The 18,377-nt window shown below is 40.5% G+C and overlaps 1 protein-coding gene across 7 annotated transcripts in view; it reads left to right on the forward strand.

The window, feature by feature from the left end:
- The window catches only part of SORCS1 (sortilin related VPS10 domain containing receptor 1), a 475,161-nt gene that overhangs the window by 334,960 nt on the left and 121,824 nt on the right, over positions 1-18,377 (forward strand). For all 7 annotated transcript variants that reach the window (XM_014844792.3, XM_044751163.2, XM_044751161.2 and 4 more), the window contains exon 6: positions 6,498-6,562. In XM_014844792.3, coding sequence (XP_014700278.3) covers positions 6,498-6,562 — 65 coding nt within the window. The remainder of the gene's footprint in view (positions 1-6,497; positions 6,563-18,377) is intronic.

Raw genomic sequence — 18,377 nt, forward strand, 5'->3', positions numbered from 1 at the left:
AAGTAGAGGAAGATGGGCATGGGTGTTAGCTCAGGGCCAGTCTTCCTCAGCAAAAAGCGGAGGATTGGCAGCAGTTAGCTCAGGGCTAATCTTCCCAAAAAAAGGTGTGACATTAGCCAGGACTTTCCTGATGATGTTTGTCTTGAGAGGCTGACTGTGGTGATAGGTGAAGGGAAACCCTTGACTACAGAAGAGGAAATCCGGGTCTCAAGCCACTAATACCTGCCTGCACTTCGTTTCTTCTCTCTTGAGCAGACAGGACCGCGTGCTTCTGTGTGCTTTGTGTATGGAGAGAGCCTGTGGGAACAGGAATGCTCCATCTAAAACAAAAAGGAAGAAAGCAGGTATCTCCAACTCCCCAGCCTCTGCTCCACTGCATATCCCTCCTTGTTCCTCCCTGTGCCGTTAACTGCAAATCTAAATCTGAATAAATAGGTGCCATCCCGTCACGGTGTTTATTTTTTTAATACTCACTCTGTGGTTATCTATATCAGGACATTTTGTGGCTCTGCGGCATTTATTGAGCACTATATTAAACTGGTATAAACTCAGACAAAATGCCAGGAGAGTGATGAACTAGTGACATTTCTGAGTTGCTCTGTAGAAAATGTCTACAAGGCTGCATTTGGCTGATTGTATTTCAGAAGGCTGCTGTTGCTCTGCTAACATCACCCTGTACTGTATCAGGGAACGATTGTTTTATTTGCATTCTTGACTTTGGTAATCCTTAGATTGTATTGCAAAATGGTTCCTAAGTGTAAACACCAACTTAAGGAAGTGTACATGCTGGCTTCCTCTTGTTTTCATTAACAGAGCTACATCTGGCATGGCCTGAGGGCCTTCACCTTATACTTTCCTTGGAGAGGAGGCCTACACGTAGATAGATGGGGACAGAAGTTCTTCTTTTAGCTCTTTATAAATTTACACAGTTAACTTTCTTCAGTGGCATCCTGGGGCTTTTAGAATTAAATCCAAAAATTTAGTGTGACGCACGTGGTGCTTCATGATTGCATCCCTGCCTCACTTTTCATTTTTTCTCCTACTGCTCTACTCTGAAACATTAGACCTACCCTGTTGACTTGCTAGTAGAAGCCTATATGGATCATCCTCTCTCTGACCTAGGGCCTTTTTACCGGATATTTATCTCTAAGTAGAATACTCTTCTACCCCCTCTATCCATTTGATCAGAGTATTGCATATTCTTGAAGATTCAATCCATTTACTCCAAAGGCTTCCTGTACTTTCCTTCTCGCCCAGGTCTCTATCTGTAACTACAAGGATGTTCCTTCCATTTCTTCAAATAGCACCTGAAATATAGAATGCTTATGTCATTGAATTACTCTCTCTTCAGTGGCTCTAAAGCTTGTAAGGGGGACCAGCCTGGTGGTGCAGTGGTTAAGTTCATGCACTCCGCTTCACTGGCCCAGGGTTTGCTGGTTCTGATCCCAGGTGTGGACCTATGCGCCACTTACCAAGCCATGCTGTGACAGGTGTCCCACATATAAAGTAGAGGAAGATGGGCACGGATATTAGCTGAGGGCCAATCTTCCTCAGCAAAAAAGAGGAGGACTGGCAGTGGATGTTAGCTCAGGGCTAATCTTCCTCAAAAAAAAAAAAAAATAAGTAAATAAATCTCTCTCTCTCTCTCTCTCTCTCTCTATCTCATAAGGTCAGGGAATCTGTGGCCCTTATTACACCTTATTACATAGTAGGGCATTGGAATGTTTCATTCAATAAATAAGTGATTGTTTTTATTCATAAGTTCATCTCTGGGTGATTGATTCTTTTCTTTTTGTCTATTGATTTATCATGGTAAATATTTCTGGTAATAGGGTACCCATGATATCCCAGGAAGCTTTTATTACCAACATTCATTTTAATTTCAGATGAGTATTAATATTTCCCACTATCTCCTGAAATAAGAAATGGAAAGAAGAGAGGAAAGAAATCAACTGCATTTCTGAGCCCTTGCTACGTACCAGGAATCTGCTAGGTGCTTTAAGATGTATATTCTAGGAAAACTTATTTTAGCCTCATTTATACATTAAAAAAATTAAAGCACAGAGATGTTAAGCAATTTTCCAAATGTCATCTATACAGATAAATTGAGAAATGCTGATATGGCTGGTTATGCATTTCTCCTTTATCCAAAAGTGTTCAGTAAGCATTTCTTGACTATCTATACATGACATGCATGGTACCTGGCATGGAAATACAGAAAGGTTGAGCTTATCTGTCAATAAAAGGGATAGGTAAATGAGTCACCAATTGAAACATGGCCTAATTTATGCTATGCAAAAGTGTGTGCAAGGTTGTGGAAATCTCAGAAGGTATAACCAACTTAACTTAAGTGGAACCCCCATTGGGAAGCCTATTTTCAACTTCACTCATCTGCAGCTGAGCCACAGACCATAAGAGCTAAGAAGGCAGAGGAAAAATAAGAGGGAATTCCAAGCAGAGACACCAGTACAGTCATGTGTCACTTAATGATGGGGATAAGTTCTGAGAAATTTTTTTGTTAGGCGATTTCATCTTACGAACATCGTAGAGTGTACTTCCACAAACCTAGATGGTATAGCCCACTACACACCTGGTACTAATGTTATGGGACCACTGTTGTATACATGGTCCATTGTTGACCAAAATGTCACTATGCAGTGTATGACTGTGTGTGCAAAGATGTGAAGACTTCCCTTCCCTTCCTTGAAATTCAGTTTAAGAAGAGATTGCATTTTCCAAATTAGACATAAAGGTAATATAAAGATATACAAGATACAACCACCTATTGCCTTTTTATATAATTAAAGGATCCTGGGCCAAAATTTGTCATCTCATATTCATAGAGAGGTTCTTTCCGAGGCCCAGACTTGAACAACCCAATATATTGGATATTGTAGTAAATATTGACCAGTGTGAAAATGTTGTCTATAAATTTACTGGGGAAACATTCTTCTCTCTGCTCTGGTAAGCACAGAGAATTCAGTGATGAAAGACAGAGTACCTCCCTTTTGGGAGCTCAGTGAAGTAAAAAAGCAGTTATGCAAAGAGATCCAGCAAACCATTATGAACCGTGGCAGGGATGTGTACAGGGCAGTCTTGAAGCAGAAAGCACAGATGCCCAACCCTTTGTGCTTAATACCAGAAGTCACACTTACTAACATGATCAAATAGAGATACTTGAAGCCATTCTTGACATCTCACTCTCAAAATAAGATCATCAAGAGGATATTTTGGATTAAATTTTATGTGTATGCTGGGTTTCTTTTTTGATTTATGATTACTTTTTGAGCTCTATTGAGGTATAATTGACAAATAGAGTTGTAACATATTTAAAATGTACAATGTGATGATTTGATAAACAGATACATTGTGAAAGGATTTCCACAGTTGACTTAACTCATCCATCACTTCACCTATTTACGTTTTCTATGAGAACACTTAAATTCTACTCTCTTCGCAAATTGCAATTATACAAAAGAGTGTTATCAACTATAATCACTATGTTATACATTAGATACTCAGTCTCTATTCATCTTAGAACTGAGAGTTTGTACCCTTTTACCATTGTCTCCACATTTCCCCCTCCCCCCAGCCCCTGGCAACCACCTATCATCATCATCATCATCATCGTCATCATCATCATCAATCATCATCACTCATCATGATCAAGCACAACAGTTTGTCTTAAAACATGCAGAAAACCACCAAACTCCATAGTTCCATCTAACATGTATAAACGGCCTAGAGAGTGATACTTTGTGGGTGAGCTGCAGCAGTGTGCTTCTTCACGGTGTCTGGTCAATGACAGGACCATTAAAACCAGCACCTCTGCAGACATTTAGCGTTGTCTGGCTTCAGCTTTTGAGAATTCACCAGTGCCGCAAAGTAAAAGCTGCCATAGTTCTTTGTAATCTGTGCCTGTAGATCTAGAGGTCCTCCTAGGCCACTAGGAAAGGGGCGAGCACATCAGCAAATAAAAATGGTCAAAAACACTGTGATCTGACTGTAAAGTTTTATTTTGTTGTTGTTTCAGTTCTTTTACTGTAGATGGAAAAATTTTAGGTAGGGTAAGGGAGTTGCTTAGCCACAGTAGACTTTGGAGAAACAAAAGACTGTTTTGTCCCTGTCTCTTTTTGTTAGTTGATAAGAGGGAAATGGCAGTTGAAACAACAGCTCCTGCCTTTGCTGGTATTGATTTGGGGCCGTGAGCACATGGAAAGATGCAACTGGATGAAGGGTAATTATTTTGCCTCCTACTGACAGTAACCATAAGCCAAGCAGGTAGGTTTGCCGGCTAGTTTCAATATTGTGTTTCTGGGATGCCAGTCATCTTGTGGGAGTAATACGTGCTTGTCATTTCAAGGAAGAAACTCTCAGCAGGCAAGGTGAGAGGTGAACAACATGTAACTACCCAGTAATAATTTGCAAAAACCAGTTAACTGCTGAGCTTTCTAGTTTGAGGGTTGTCAGGAAGCTTGCTTTCTTTTTTAATGCTCATGAGTGTGGCCTTGTCAGAAGAGGTCACCTGTGGATCCAGTCAAGGCTTCAGTGTGGGAAGTGGACAACCACTGACCCTGGTCAAGCAGCTGCTACAGTACTTAACTGAAATGATGGGCAAATGGGACCATCTGCCTGTATTCAGATTCCAATCAGGTAAAATGGCCAAGTGCATGTCCCTTGTCTCTTTGGGGGAAATTATAAAACCTTTATGGGGACATTTCTCCTTCCTGGGGGAAGAAGAAAGCAGGGTTTAATGTTTCAAGCATAGACTCTGAGCCTCAGGTCATGTGTCAATCAGAGAAAACTTACTGACAGTGGTAATAGGGCCTTAAGGAGATGTCTTTTCTTAAGATGAAGAAAGACTAAGCTAGTTAGGCTTTGCTCTTTGAGCTGAGGAAATGAGTTCAAATAAGAAGATTTCTGGGAATGCCCTTAGGGCAATGATTCATTTACTTATTTCAAAGAGCTCTCAGACCCTTAGGCACCTCCTTCTTTCCTTCCTTCGTTCCTTTCTTCCTTCCTTCCTTCTTTCATTCAATGTTAGACTATCTATTATAGCTCAGGCACTACATATATATTTAAAATATAAAAATATAAATGAAATATATTTAAATATATTGAAAGTATTTAAAATAAAACTCCTCCGGTAGCTCTCAGTTGGGGGGGGTTGTGTGTGTGTGTGCTCCTGTGCTCACATTGGGTGAGGGCCTGCTTTTACATGGGAAAAGACACAAAAATAATTATTTATAACAAACTGTTACAGGATTTATATTAACAAAATATTTGTTGGTAGGAGGAGAATGATTTTCCTGGTATGAATGGGAAATATTTAATGGAAGAAGTGACTTTTCAGTTGTGTCTTAAGAGGCAAAGAGAATTGAGTGGAGCTGGAGAAGAGCATTTCCAGCTGAAGGGAGACACTAACAGAGGGTTACAAAGGGCTGAGGAGATGAGTGGGGCACTTTGAGGGAATGGCAAATATTCAGTGTGGCAGGAGATGGGGCAGCAAAAGCAAAATGGGACCTGTTAGCGTAGGGTATTGGGTACCACCCTGAGTCCTGAAAGTGATGAGTGTTTTTAACATCTGCAATTTTCTTGCATGGATTTGACAGCTGGACTGAGTGTCTTGGGGCAGACAAAGGGACCAGTTTTGAGATACGTGACTATTTTCCATGTAGAAATGGAACAAATTAAATGAAAGTTCTGCAAATCTTGGTGAAAAAAATTATGGATGGTCTGAAGTTTAATTAATCTTGCTGTATAAAAGTCGTAGAGATAGAGTATGATTGCCCATGTTATTCCTATATCAGAATAATTATTTTCTCTCTGATGTAGCTCACTGCAAGATTACACTAAATAAATATGTGCCTCCAGGGCATTTTAAATAGGCTCTTATTTTACTTACACATGCAGTTTTAGGCACATGCCATAGAGAGGTGCATCTGTATTTTCCCCTCACACTGGTACAACAATACAGAGAATGGTCACTCTGCTATACTGGTCACTACACATTGCTTGGGTCACATGCTGTGTTCATAGTTCATAGGGTCATAGTAGCTGGTTATGCAAATTTCAAATGAAAAAATTAATTAGATCAAATTGCTACGTAAATTACTGTTCAAGTCACCCAGCTAAATCAGCCTGCCTGGCATCTGCCTGATAGACTTTGAAAGTTTAATGCACTGTTGGTGAGATTGTTGCAAGAGGACACATAGGCCAGGTGTAGAACTTATTTGCAAGTCTGAGCTGATAACACACAATATCCTTGCCAGAGTTAAGCCTGACCTTCATCAAATAATGGCTTGGTTTTTATGGTTTTCATTGGAAGAGGAAATTTTACTGTCAGGCTATATAAATAAATATAGTAGACATATTTCAGGGATTGTGGTTTTAGAATCCTGTGGACATGAACAGTCTGTGGGCTCAGTTGAGTTTCTCTAAGGCACGTGTGAAGTCATTAATGGTGATGTTCCTTTTCATGTTTCTCCATGTTTTAGGTCTGTGATGGGATCGAACAAGGAACCGGATCTCGTGCATCTAGAGGCCAGAACTGTGGATGGTCGTAAGTAAATCAACTTTCCCTTGATGTTCATAGAAATATTTGTGTTATCAGTTGGCCATAAACGGCATCTGTGTTTAGGGAAATCACAGTGGCAATATTCCAAGTCATTTGGACCTGAGGAATTTTCCTGTCCCCGGTAACCCAGAATTGTCTCAGTAATTTTCAACAAATCTCATCCCATCAAGGTCTTTTTCTTTCTAGGTGATGGGAAAATTCCAAAATTCCTTATTTCTAAAGCATTTTGTTGTTGGCATTATTGTGTTACTGCTGCTGTTTTGTTTTTCCAGTTTCCTTAATTTATCAGACATCATCCAGGCAAGGCCTCACTGATACACAATACACGATACACAGGAAAGTAAGTTGCAGATCCAGAATCCTGAATGACTCAAAAGTCCACTCACTAATTGTGTGACCTTGAAAAATCTACTTAAACTCTTTATGCCTTAAACTCTTACAGTTTCTTCATCTGTAAATTAAATAAGTTAATAATAATGATTCCTGCAGCAGCTCACGTTTACTGAGCACTTACCCTGTACCAAAAATTATGCTAAGCACTTTATATACTTTGTCACAATTAGTCCTTACAACAACTTGCCAGTTGTTATTCCCACTTTAAAGATGAGGAAACCAAGGCATAGGAAGTTTAAGTAATATATTTAAACAACAACAACTTAAGTTTCCTTCCCATTCGTTGGTCTTGAGGATCTTCCAGAAGGGCTAAGCATTTGAGGGGGTACCACAAGACCTAAGATAGGGTGCTCCAGGTGAAAGAGAGAAAGGAAAAAGGGGAAAATGTATAAAAGAAAAAGGGGTGAGAGGAGAAAAGACAGGAAAGAAAGAGATCTCTAGTGTACAGGAGGGAGAGAGAATGGACTGTCCACAGTTACCATAGAGCAAGGTCCAGCACTGAGCCGGAAAATGATAATCTAATTTATGAGACATTTCCTACTTCAAAATTATCCCTCACAATTCAAAAACTCCATCATTACTGTCACTTGTGCCTGTCTACTTGTCCTCAGCTCCTCTGAACACAAAAATAGACGATAACTACAATTTATCAGCTTGCAACTAAAAGAAGCCAGCAAGCCTGCAACCCAAACCCTCCAGAAATCACACGTATTCCATTGCTATGCCCACATCGTGAGACTTTTCATCTCCAGAGGTTTTGCTTCCCCTTTGGGGGAATGAATATATTCTTTGGCAGAATCAGCACGGAGGACAGATCAGTGTCCAAGCTGACCATCACCTTCCTCCTTTATAAGCTCAGACAGGGCTGCCATACGTCATATGCCAGCACTGTGCCTGACACAGAACGCGCTCAATGGTTTAGAACTTCTTTTCTTGCCTCTTCCATGGGCTCTCTCTGGTGTTGACCCCTCCATTTCCCCGGAGCTGTTTATGTTATCTTGGATTCCAAGGTCTGGTTCTTACTACACAATAGCTAGAGCAGTCTTTTCCTAAGGCAAAAGTAATCATGTCATTTGTTTAAAACTTTGATTTACGTCTCTTTGCTCTGATGACAAAGAGCAAAGTTCTCATCTTGACTTCAAGCTTCAGCATAATCTGGTTCCTGCCCTTTTCCTCAGCCTTATCTCATTCTGTCCTCTCCTCACTCCTTGCCTGCAGACCTGTGGGCTTGCTTTCAATTCATGGACCATAGGGTTCTGTGTCTTGATAAGACTCCAATAACTGTTGTTTCCTCTGCCTGGAATACTCTCCTCCCCTCTCCCTTCCCTGACCGACTCAGTGTAATTAATCCCTGAGGATGGTTCAGATCTCAGGTTAAACGTCCATTTCTATTTTTTTAATTTTTTTATTTTGAAATAATTTTAGACTCAAATAAAAGTTACAAAAAGTAGTACACAGAATTCTCCTGTACGTTTCACCTAGATTCTTCCAAAGATAACATCCAATATAACCATAGAACAGTATCAAAACCAGAGAAAACATTCATTTCTTAGGAAAATCTTCCTTTTTTTGTGTGAGGAAGACTGACCCTGAGCTAATATCTGTTGCCAATCTTCCTCTTTTTCCTTGAGGAAAATTGTCACTGAGCTGACATCTGTGCCAGTCTTCCTCTATTTTATGTGGGATGCCGCCACAGTGTGGCTTAACCAGCAGTGCAAGGTCCGCACCCAGGATCCAAACCCACAAACCCCTGCCAAAGTGGAGCGTGTGAACTTAACCACTATGCAACTGGGCCAGCCCCAGGAAAGTCTGTCTTGAACTCCCAATCTAAACCAGTTTCTTATTTTGTTTGCTTTCATCCAAGTCTATTCTTTTCCTTGATTGTGCTCATCTCAGTTTGAAACTACGCATTCCATTTACATGATTATTTGATCACAACTTTTCCTCTCCAGCAGTCTGTAAGTTCTCTGAGTGCAGGGCCTTGTTCAATATTGTGTCTCCAGCACACGCCACAGTGTCTACATGTACATGGAGCTTAATAAATATTTACTGGATGAATGAATGCATAGTTGATCGGTTGTCAGGGCTACAAGCTGGCTAGCTACATCACTTACCAAGTTGTCTGAAAATTTTAAAGCATTACATCTCAAACTTTAACATGCCTATGACCCAGCTAGGGATCTTGTTAAAATGTGGATTCTGACCCAGTAGGGGCCTGAGAGTCTGCATTCCTAACAAGCTCCCAGGTGAAACCAACACTGCTGATCTGTAGAACACGCTTAGAGTAACAAAGTCCCACAGTGAAAAACTAATGAAAGAGCTTTAGAGTCTGTCTCCCATGACTAAACCCCTTGTTTAGGGAGCTCTGGATGGAATTGCGAGCATCCCAGATTGCTTTTGTTTTCAAGCTTTTGGGGATAATGCTGCTCTCTGGCTTGTGGCATCTAATGCATATAACCCCCTATCCTGAAAACCACAAGGCCATCACTTTCCCTGAGCTGTACATCTCCTTTGACCCGGCATTCTTCCTGTGCTCCCTGCAGGTGTGGAGCTTGATAATGCCAGACTGTCATCGCGGGCTCAGCTTTCACAAGGCGTGAAATATATCAGATTTAATTTTATTTATTTTATTTTACTTTTTTGCAAAGGCAGCATCTTCAGAAACTACCCAAGAGTGAAAATTCAATAAAGGGATTTAATTTGAAAAGTTATCCCTGTCAAAACAAAACAGAAAAAAAAATTACCTACCAATTGAAATAAAGGATCTAAGCATAACGGCCAACCTGAGTGTAAAAAGATGAGATTTCTCAGTGTCACATTCTCTCTCTCTCTGTCTCTCCCTCTCTCTGCCTCCCTCTCCCTCCCTCCCTCCCTCTCCCTCCCTTCCTCCTTTTCTCTAAGGCAGTCAGTACCGGGACTCCAGGTAAAAGCAACAGAGAGGAGAAGGAGGGAAGCAGAGAGCACAGAGAGGTCAGAGGAGCAGGGGATTAGCAGATGTAGCTGAGAGTGTATTTATCAAAATCAGGTTCCAGGCTGGTCGGTTGCTCCAAGATTTCCAATATCTATATGTTCTCTCTCTCCCTGTTGTTATCCCTGTCATTTCTCCTAGTACAAAATTTAAGATTATGCAACCCATTGTTTATATTCTAGGTCATAATTTATAGGGTATAGGCCAGAATAATATATTATTTTTGACTTTGAACAAGGATTTTTTTTCTGATTTTCATGAGTTTAGCAATTTTGTAGCCAAGGCACTGAGACACTTGACACAGGAAAAGGCCCTCACTAACTTATTTGGCTCATCTCCATGGGGTGGATTGCAATGGTTATCTGGGCTTCTTATTCAAAGTTTAGTTTTAGTTTCATTTCAAATCTCCCTAGATTGCATTTTATAATTAATTTCTGTTTCAATTGAAGTCTCCATAGTGGAGGGGAGATAAGCGCTGGAAAGCTTTTGCTCTATGAAGGTCTATGACTGGCCTAGATGTTTTTTGCCAACTATGCTCTGAAATCCAGATGTCTTGTAGTTTACAACAGGGACAAGGATGTTATTCTTTCTTGTGTTACATCTCTGCCTTGGGAGGCAAGCTGAAGAGAGCAACCTCAATTGCAATCAATCACAGGAAGTATTGTGGAAAAGTTTTAACATATTTATTGGATATGGCATTTGTTATTGGCCCCTGCATTCAACTGAAGACAGCTTGACAGGTCCTCATCCAGGAAACAAAGATTTTACTGTTTAAATATCATGTGTGTGTGTGTTCATGCATGCATTGAAGGTACCTAGGATATTAAAACTGCTACCTGGTACATTAAAACAGTAATTTACATTGAATTGGTTTACCTAATGTAGATATATTTGTGTGTGTGTGTGTAATGTACATAGTTAGAAAATGTTGACCAAACTGTTGGATTGGGAGCTTTGTGAAAAGCTATATCTTGTTTAATGTTGGTTCTATATACAAAACATAGCTCAGAGCCTGACACCTTTAATGTTTCTTGACCTAATAAATATATGTGTGCGTCAGTGTATGGGCATGTCTTCTTAAAGAAGGGCCTGTAACCATAGGGTCTAAGGAGTCCTGCAGGGCTAATGGATGAGCACAAGAAACTCACTAACTCGCTTGAAATTGTGTGCCACATGTCTATGTGATTTTGGAGGAAAAGAACATAACTTTTATCAGAATCCTTCACATGACAATTACACCTGGATGTATAGTTCTGTATTTATGCTCATCTGTAAACATCATCTTGTAAGAGAACCTGCAGTACTAAGTTTGACCTTGACTGCTTCTCCTTGTTCTGAAATGAAAGTCCTGGACAATGACCTGAATGTTTCTGTGCTGGTGGTGATCCGTGCTAGCACGGACAGGGGACAGGGCACAGTTACTCGTCTCTGTGTCTATTTGCATGAGTAAGTAACCTTGTAACAACTTGCCCAAGGACTAATCTCTTTCACCGGGGAAAAACCACCTTAGCCCTTTAACCAGCTGTAAAAATGACTGCCAGAACCTCTTCCTGAAATGGACCTCAAACAAGCATTTTACAAACTGAAATAAAATCAAAGGAAACTTGCAACTTTATATAACCATCATCCCACTGATCCTGGTCTTGGGTGAGAACTGGGCACCTCATTTCTACATCCCAGTTTCCAGCCCTCCAGTCTAATTTCCATATTGAGCAGCCTGCTTATCAATATCTGGATAGGGCGAGCCTGCTGAAATGCTGTGGGGAGGTGATAGAGACCTCAGTTCTCATCAGTCCTCAAGATGTCAGTATGGGGTGTTTTGAGTTTCTACTGTAAGCATAGAATACTTTTATACCAACAAGAGTAGCAATGACAACCATAAAAAGAATAAGCAGTACGCAGGTGTATCAAGTGAAAAGTAAAATACACTTCCTGATCTGCATTCCCATTCCCAAAAGGTAATATTTTTAAAAAATATTTCTTGTATATCTTTCCAGAAATTGTTTGAGCTTATACAAATGAATATGGATATGTGTACACATACATACACACTCACAGATGTTCATGTTGTAAAACCGTTATGCCAAATCCAGTGTTGGTGAATACAACAGCAAGTAAAAATTTTCCCATAGTAGCAAATATGCCACTTCATGGCTAATCACTACATAGAGCCCCATTATACAGTCAGCTGTAATTTAGTTAATCACTCTCTCAGTAATGGATATATAGATGTTTGGCTATTTCAAACAGTGCTAATATATACGCATACATACATATTTCTTGTTTGGTTAGTAAGCATTCAAACTCGTGCAGGCAGTAAGCTGGAAGAGAAATTACCAAAGGGAAATCTCTGGGTCCGAGAGTGTATACATTTCATTTTCAATTTTCAATACATTCAATACATTTTCAATTTTCGTAGAGGTTGTCACATTGCCCTCTGAAATACTTGCATCATCAGTGCATACTCTCTCAATATGAGAATGCTTTGTTTGCAAGCCCTCAATAGTCCAGGACATGATGAAAGATTTTCTAAACATAATCCCTCTGATGAGCAAAAAAGCAAGGCGTATTCTTATTGTTTTAATTTGCATTTATTTAATTCGGAGTGAGGTTAAGAATTTTTACATATTTTTCTTGGCTATTTGTATTTCCTCTTCAATGAACCTTCAAAAGGATCAAAAGAAGAATAACACTTTGGCATTTATATACAAATCTAAAAAATATCAAACTTGCCACCCCCACTCCAGCCAAAGTCCCAACATTAGCACACCAATTGGCATTATTAGGCCCTCTCATTTCTTTAACTTTCTTTTTCAATCAGTTTATTTATCTATAGTTTCTAGGGGGTGCCCTGGGGAGAGGTTAGAAGTTTCTGTTTCTGGTCAGCCTCAGATTGGGATAGCTCCCCGCCACTTCCCAACATGCTAAACTGATGCGTTCTCACCTCTCTTCTATCCCCAAATCAGGCATCAAGGATTTGATAGCACAGCGGTACCTAGAACTTAGCTTTTCTTTCCAGCAGTGTTGTTCTGTCCTTGTTTTTCATATTGCAAAAGTCTCTTGATTTCAGCTACTAGTGTTTTCAACCTGGCCTCTTGGATTTAGTAGCCTAAAAACAGCCCTGAAAACCAACTGGAAAAGCATGAAATAAGATAACACAGGCCTCCCCACACAGCAGTGAGAAGCCTGACAGTGATTATGCCATAGCAGGCTCTGCTGGGCAGCTTTCAAAGTGGCTTCTTTGTACCCATTGTGTGCTACTTCCCCTGCATCCTGTGTGCCTATCCATCTGCGAGGAGGTTTGTGCCCTTACCTCCCATCCCAAGGAGAAGAGGACAGAGGTGCACAAGAGAAACTTATTAACCCTTGGCCTTAACTCTAGGACAAAGGTCTGGCTTTTGGTTGGGTTCTCAGGATCCCCCAGGACACAGCAGCACCAGTCCACATAACATGTATGTGTGGCAATTTCCAAGTGTTGGGAAAATTGCTAATGCTTCTGATTCCTGCTTTAAAAAAAAAAAAAAAAAAAGTAGCATCTAAAGATCTTAGCAGTTACTCATACATCTCCTTCCTGTGGATTGTATGTTCTCAAACAACGATGGTGCTACTATCATGCATCATATTCCTATTATTTGCCTGGTGCTGCTGCACTAGGTACTTTTCAGCTGCACTACTTACAGCTCTTGGAAGTAGGTCCTGTTGTTATTTTATTTGTTTTAACTATGAGGAAAATGAGGCTTAGAATGATTAAATGTTTTTTGCCATTGCCGAAGGGCTAGAATTTGCAGCCAGGTCTGGTTCACTCCAGATCTATTAGTCATTCATTCGACAAACATTGTTGGACATGCTCTGCTAGGCATGAATGAGGGATGGTAGGGAGCTCTGCAAAGGCCCTGCTCTCACAGAGTTTGCCTGTAGTTAGAGGAGACAGATTATAAAGAAATATATACTGCCAAGTGGAGGTAAGTTCTAGGAAGGAAAACAAAGCCAAGTAGGGAGAATAGATAATGATTGAGGTGGACAAGGTTGTCAAGGAAGCAATCTGTGATAAGGTAGCATTTGATATTTGACCCAAGTCCTGATGGAAGTGAGGAAGAAAGCTATGTGTCTGCCTAGTGGAAGAGCATTCCAGACAAGTGGAACAGCATATGTGAAGGATATGGAGGATGCGCATGCTTAGCAGGGCTGAGTTATAGCAGGAAGGCAAGGTGGCTCGAATATAGAGAGGACAGGCAAATGTGTCATCTGCCTTTGTTTATTCCACTATGGAAGGCAGGGGTTGTACCATATTGATCTTTGTTGACCCTGTTCCATGTTCCAAGTATGATATTCAATATTAAGGGAGATAAAAATAGAAAGTTATTAAGTGAAGAAATAGTGGATTGACTAAACCACATGTCTCAGAACTGTCTTTTTGAACTGACTCTGTCTTGGAATTAATCATATAACATGTGAATACATTAGGTAAATTTTGCATACCCGTGCTCAAAGAAGCCCTGGAGAAGAAATTCTGTGTATTTTCTCCCCCATGCACAAAACTGCTTTCATTTCTTCCTTCCTTCCTTCTCCTTGCCACTTCCATTCCTGCTTTCCTTCCTTCTTTCTTTCCTGCTGTTTGTCCTTCTCTCTGTCTCTCCCCCGACCCCCTTTTTTTGGTAAACTCAATTTGGAAAGTTACTTGAAGAAATGTACTTCGTAGTTTTTCATGGCTGGGCATGTGTGACCTTATGGATAACTTTCTGTCTTTGCTCAACTTAAACTGCCTTTCCAATGTGGCTTTCTCACAAAACAGACAGCGAGTATTCCCCAAACATCTCACATTCTCTCATGCCCCTATGCTCTTGCCCAGTGCTCCTTCTTTCTGGAATGATGACTCATTCTTGTTATTGTTCCAAGCAGCCGCCCAGGCTTTTCTCAGCTCCTCCACGCAGCCTTTCACGGGTATGGCCATCCTCACCCCCACACAGGTAATTGTTCCCTCTGTGAGTAGAGTGAATAGTAGAATAGTCTCTATTCTCAAAAGTGCTATAGGCCATTCCGTGTGATGCAAGTAAAATCAATGCAGAGTCACAGGAGAAGTCCTGGCCCAGAGTAGACCTTCTGTGGAGAGGTATGAAGGTTGGATGTCCCTCACCTGTGGACCCACAGCCTCTGACCTCTCCTAGATACACTCCCCACACTGCATCGTAACTGGCGAGTGACTTTTCTGTATTGCTATTAAATTATTATGTCCTCGTGTTCTCTTTCATGTCCCCAATTCCTTGCACTGTGCTTGGCAAAAAAATTCATGATCCTAGAACTTTGCCTGTAGTTATCATGGCTTTCTGAATGTCCAAAGGTTAACAATAAGAGACAACACTTAGAAAGTGACAGAGGACCAAAATCAAGAGATTCCTAGAAGAAAACAATGCCACAAGCTCATCATGCTGCAACAGAACATTTGATCTAAGTTTATAATTTTCGCAGAAATTTCTTGTCCTCTACATAGTCTTTCAGGGGCCAGGGCTGAAGATCTCGATTTCTAAGAAGTGCATGCCGCAGAAGGCTCTAGAACCCTGACAGGAATGAAGATTATATGAGCATGAGCATGTTGACACATGCGTGCACTCATGTGTGTATGTATGTGTGGTGAGTGGGAACATTTAATAGGAAGGTTCTAAAACAAAACAGCAGAACAATAGAAAGAACAAAAGCAAGACTTCTATGCAGATATATGGGCTTTGAAAACTGTTTTGGTTAAAGTTGAAAAGTACTGGGGGAAGGGGGGCTTAAAGGCTTACCCTCGCCTGCGTAGATTACGGTTTAACTTAAAATTAAATTTTTGCAATATTAAGGCATATTAAAGGATTTGATGCTAAATAAATATTCGTCAAATTATAGAATCAATGGATAGAGTCCTGGAGATCTGTGACATATTTTTGGCTCTGTCATTTACTAGCATATGAGCTTGTACAAATCTCATTCCTGAGTCTGGAGTTCTTCATCTGTAAAAAATCCCTCTTTCTGGACTTTTTACAAAGTTTAAAGGAGAAAAAGCGTGTGATCCATTTAGCACAGTTCCTGACCCAGAGGGGAGGTTGCTCTGGTTATTTTGGAGGTTAATGCTACTGCTGCTATCAATGGAGACTTTCTGGGAAGGGAGACGTCTGCCTGAGCCTCAGGAAGACCTCCACAGAAGAAGACTCAGGAAGTATTTATGTAGGGTAACAGAAAAGGAAAGGGCAGTTCAAACCAGAGAGTTCTCTGAACGAATGTAGCGTGTCAGCCAGGAATGCATGCACTGTTTAGAAATAGCAGAAGCCCTCAAGATGCAAACTTGCCAGCAACACTACACAGCTTCCTTTGGGCGGGAGTGGGAAGGAAACAGGTTTCAGTGGGTAAAGTATGGTAAGGACCTGTCCAATCTTGAAGTAATAATCTGATATTTAACATCTTTTTTAGTTCTAAAATTCTAATAACTCTCATTAGAGAGAGAGAGAGAGTCTGAAGCCAAGCTTGGTAAATGACCTTCTCAGAGTCACACAGCATGCTGGCGATAGAGCTAGGACCCGGAAATCCCTCCAAACAGGAGAGAATGCCTGCAAAACCATGGCTGCCGCCTGGCCAGCCCCGTGTGCTGGGCGCCAAGGTGACCTCCACGTCCTCCTCATGGCCCTAGTTATTTTCCAGTTCTGCCCCAACCACTACCTCACACTGCCTGCACAGAATATCTGTTATCTGTCAATTATACAAGGAGTATATTTTTCATGGTGTCTTAAAAAATTACTTTAAGAAAAAACTTTAACCCAAACTGAACATTGAACATAAAGACATTCTCTCAAGTAGAAATGTCTGTAGTACTTTACAGTTGGTTCCCTGGAGACAAGGTGAGCCATACTGGTGATTAAAGAGAGAGAACCTCAATGACAGCTACAGCTCCCACCACAGCCAGGCATGAGACTGAACACATTTCATGACTGAGGTCTTCGATCGTCACAAGCACTGGGAAGACGGGTCTCATTTGATCCCATTTTACAGATCAAAGTTTAAAGAGGTCAAGAGATTGCTTAAGTCTACCAAGCAAGCAGGCCTTGCGCCTGCATTTAAATCTCTGCTCCTCTGCTCAAAGCCTGGCCTTTTAAAGGCAGCTTCCTTTCTCTAGATGAGCACAGATTTTGGGGGATGGGGATTGTATTATTCTAAGCAGCAGCTGTTGCAGAGAGTGAGAATGCTTGAAAAGAGCAGCACAGTGTCCTAATTACCTGTGGCAAGGCAAACATCTGTGTGGGAAAAGTAATGAAATTAATTCTAAAGTCTAGCAGTTGCATACATTAATTGACGTTAATTAATGCCAAATTACAAGATACTTCCTATGGAATCGCATCATACACTCACCAGAATTGAATATGGAAAGAGTTCATCATACTTAATGCTATTACAGCAAGCCCCGAGGGGAATAAGAGTGATTGGTCCCTCATTATGAAGCACAGCCAGTTTCTTTCTGTTTCTATTAGGAGGAGAGACGGAACAAACCTGGAGCACTTTACCAAGGGCAGGCAGCTCCGAATTGATCATTTCCCCTTCAGCTTGCAAATTTCACTTTGAGCCACTCTGAGCTAGAAATGGTTTCCAGACCTCTTCCAGGGGCTTTTCTTGTGTCATCCAGTTATATATTTTGTACTTCTCAGCCCAAAGATAGGCTCATTGCACAGCTCCATCTCAGTATGTGGCGTGGGGAGGAATTAGAGATGATTGTCTAATTCTTGTGAAACGGATCTCACAGGCCCACCATGCCTCTGACTCCCTCCCTGCCCCAGCTGAGAGGTGCTGCCCAGAGATTTGCACAAAGGTTGTCCACCTCTCTCACGTCACTGCCTCTATACTATTGTTGACATCTCATATATATCTTTTATTCATTTTTCCCATACAAGCATACATAGATGGATATCTATATATACAACTTGCACAAAATTGAGTCCATATGCACATATTTTGGTAACCTACTTTTGAAAAACTTTTATTTTGGAATAATTTGAGATAAACAGAAAAGTTACTAGGATAGTACAACTTTACCCCGCTTCCCTTAATGGTCACATCTTATACAAATATGGTCTATTTTTCAAAACTAAGAAATTAACATTAATGCAATATTGTTAACTGGCAACCTATTTTTATAATATAAAATGTATTAAGCACTTCTGGAAATCCTCATATACTCTTTAGAAGCAGGATTTTAATAGCAAACTATGCATGTTCTGCAGTTTAGTTATTCCTGTATGTTGTCCGTTTTGTTTTCTCTTTTTTTAATTATCAACAACACTGATGAATATCAAAGTAGCTAAATATTTGCATAGATCATTAATTATTTCCAAGGTAGAAATCTCAGAAATAAACCTGAGATCAAAAGACACCCTTTTTAAGGATCTTGATCCATATTGCCAAACTACCCCCACAAAAAAT

This window comes from Equus asinus, chromosome 2 (genome assembly GCF_041296235.1).
Source record: "Equus asinus isolate D_3611 breed Donkey chromosome 2, EquAss-T2T_v2, whole genome shotgun sequence".
Lineage (NCBI taxonomy): Eukaryota > Metazoa > Chordata > Mammalia > Perissodactyla > Equidae > Equus > Equus asinus.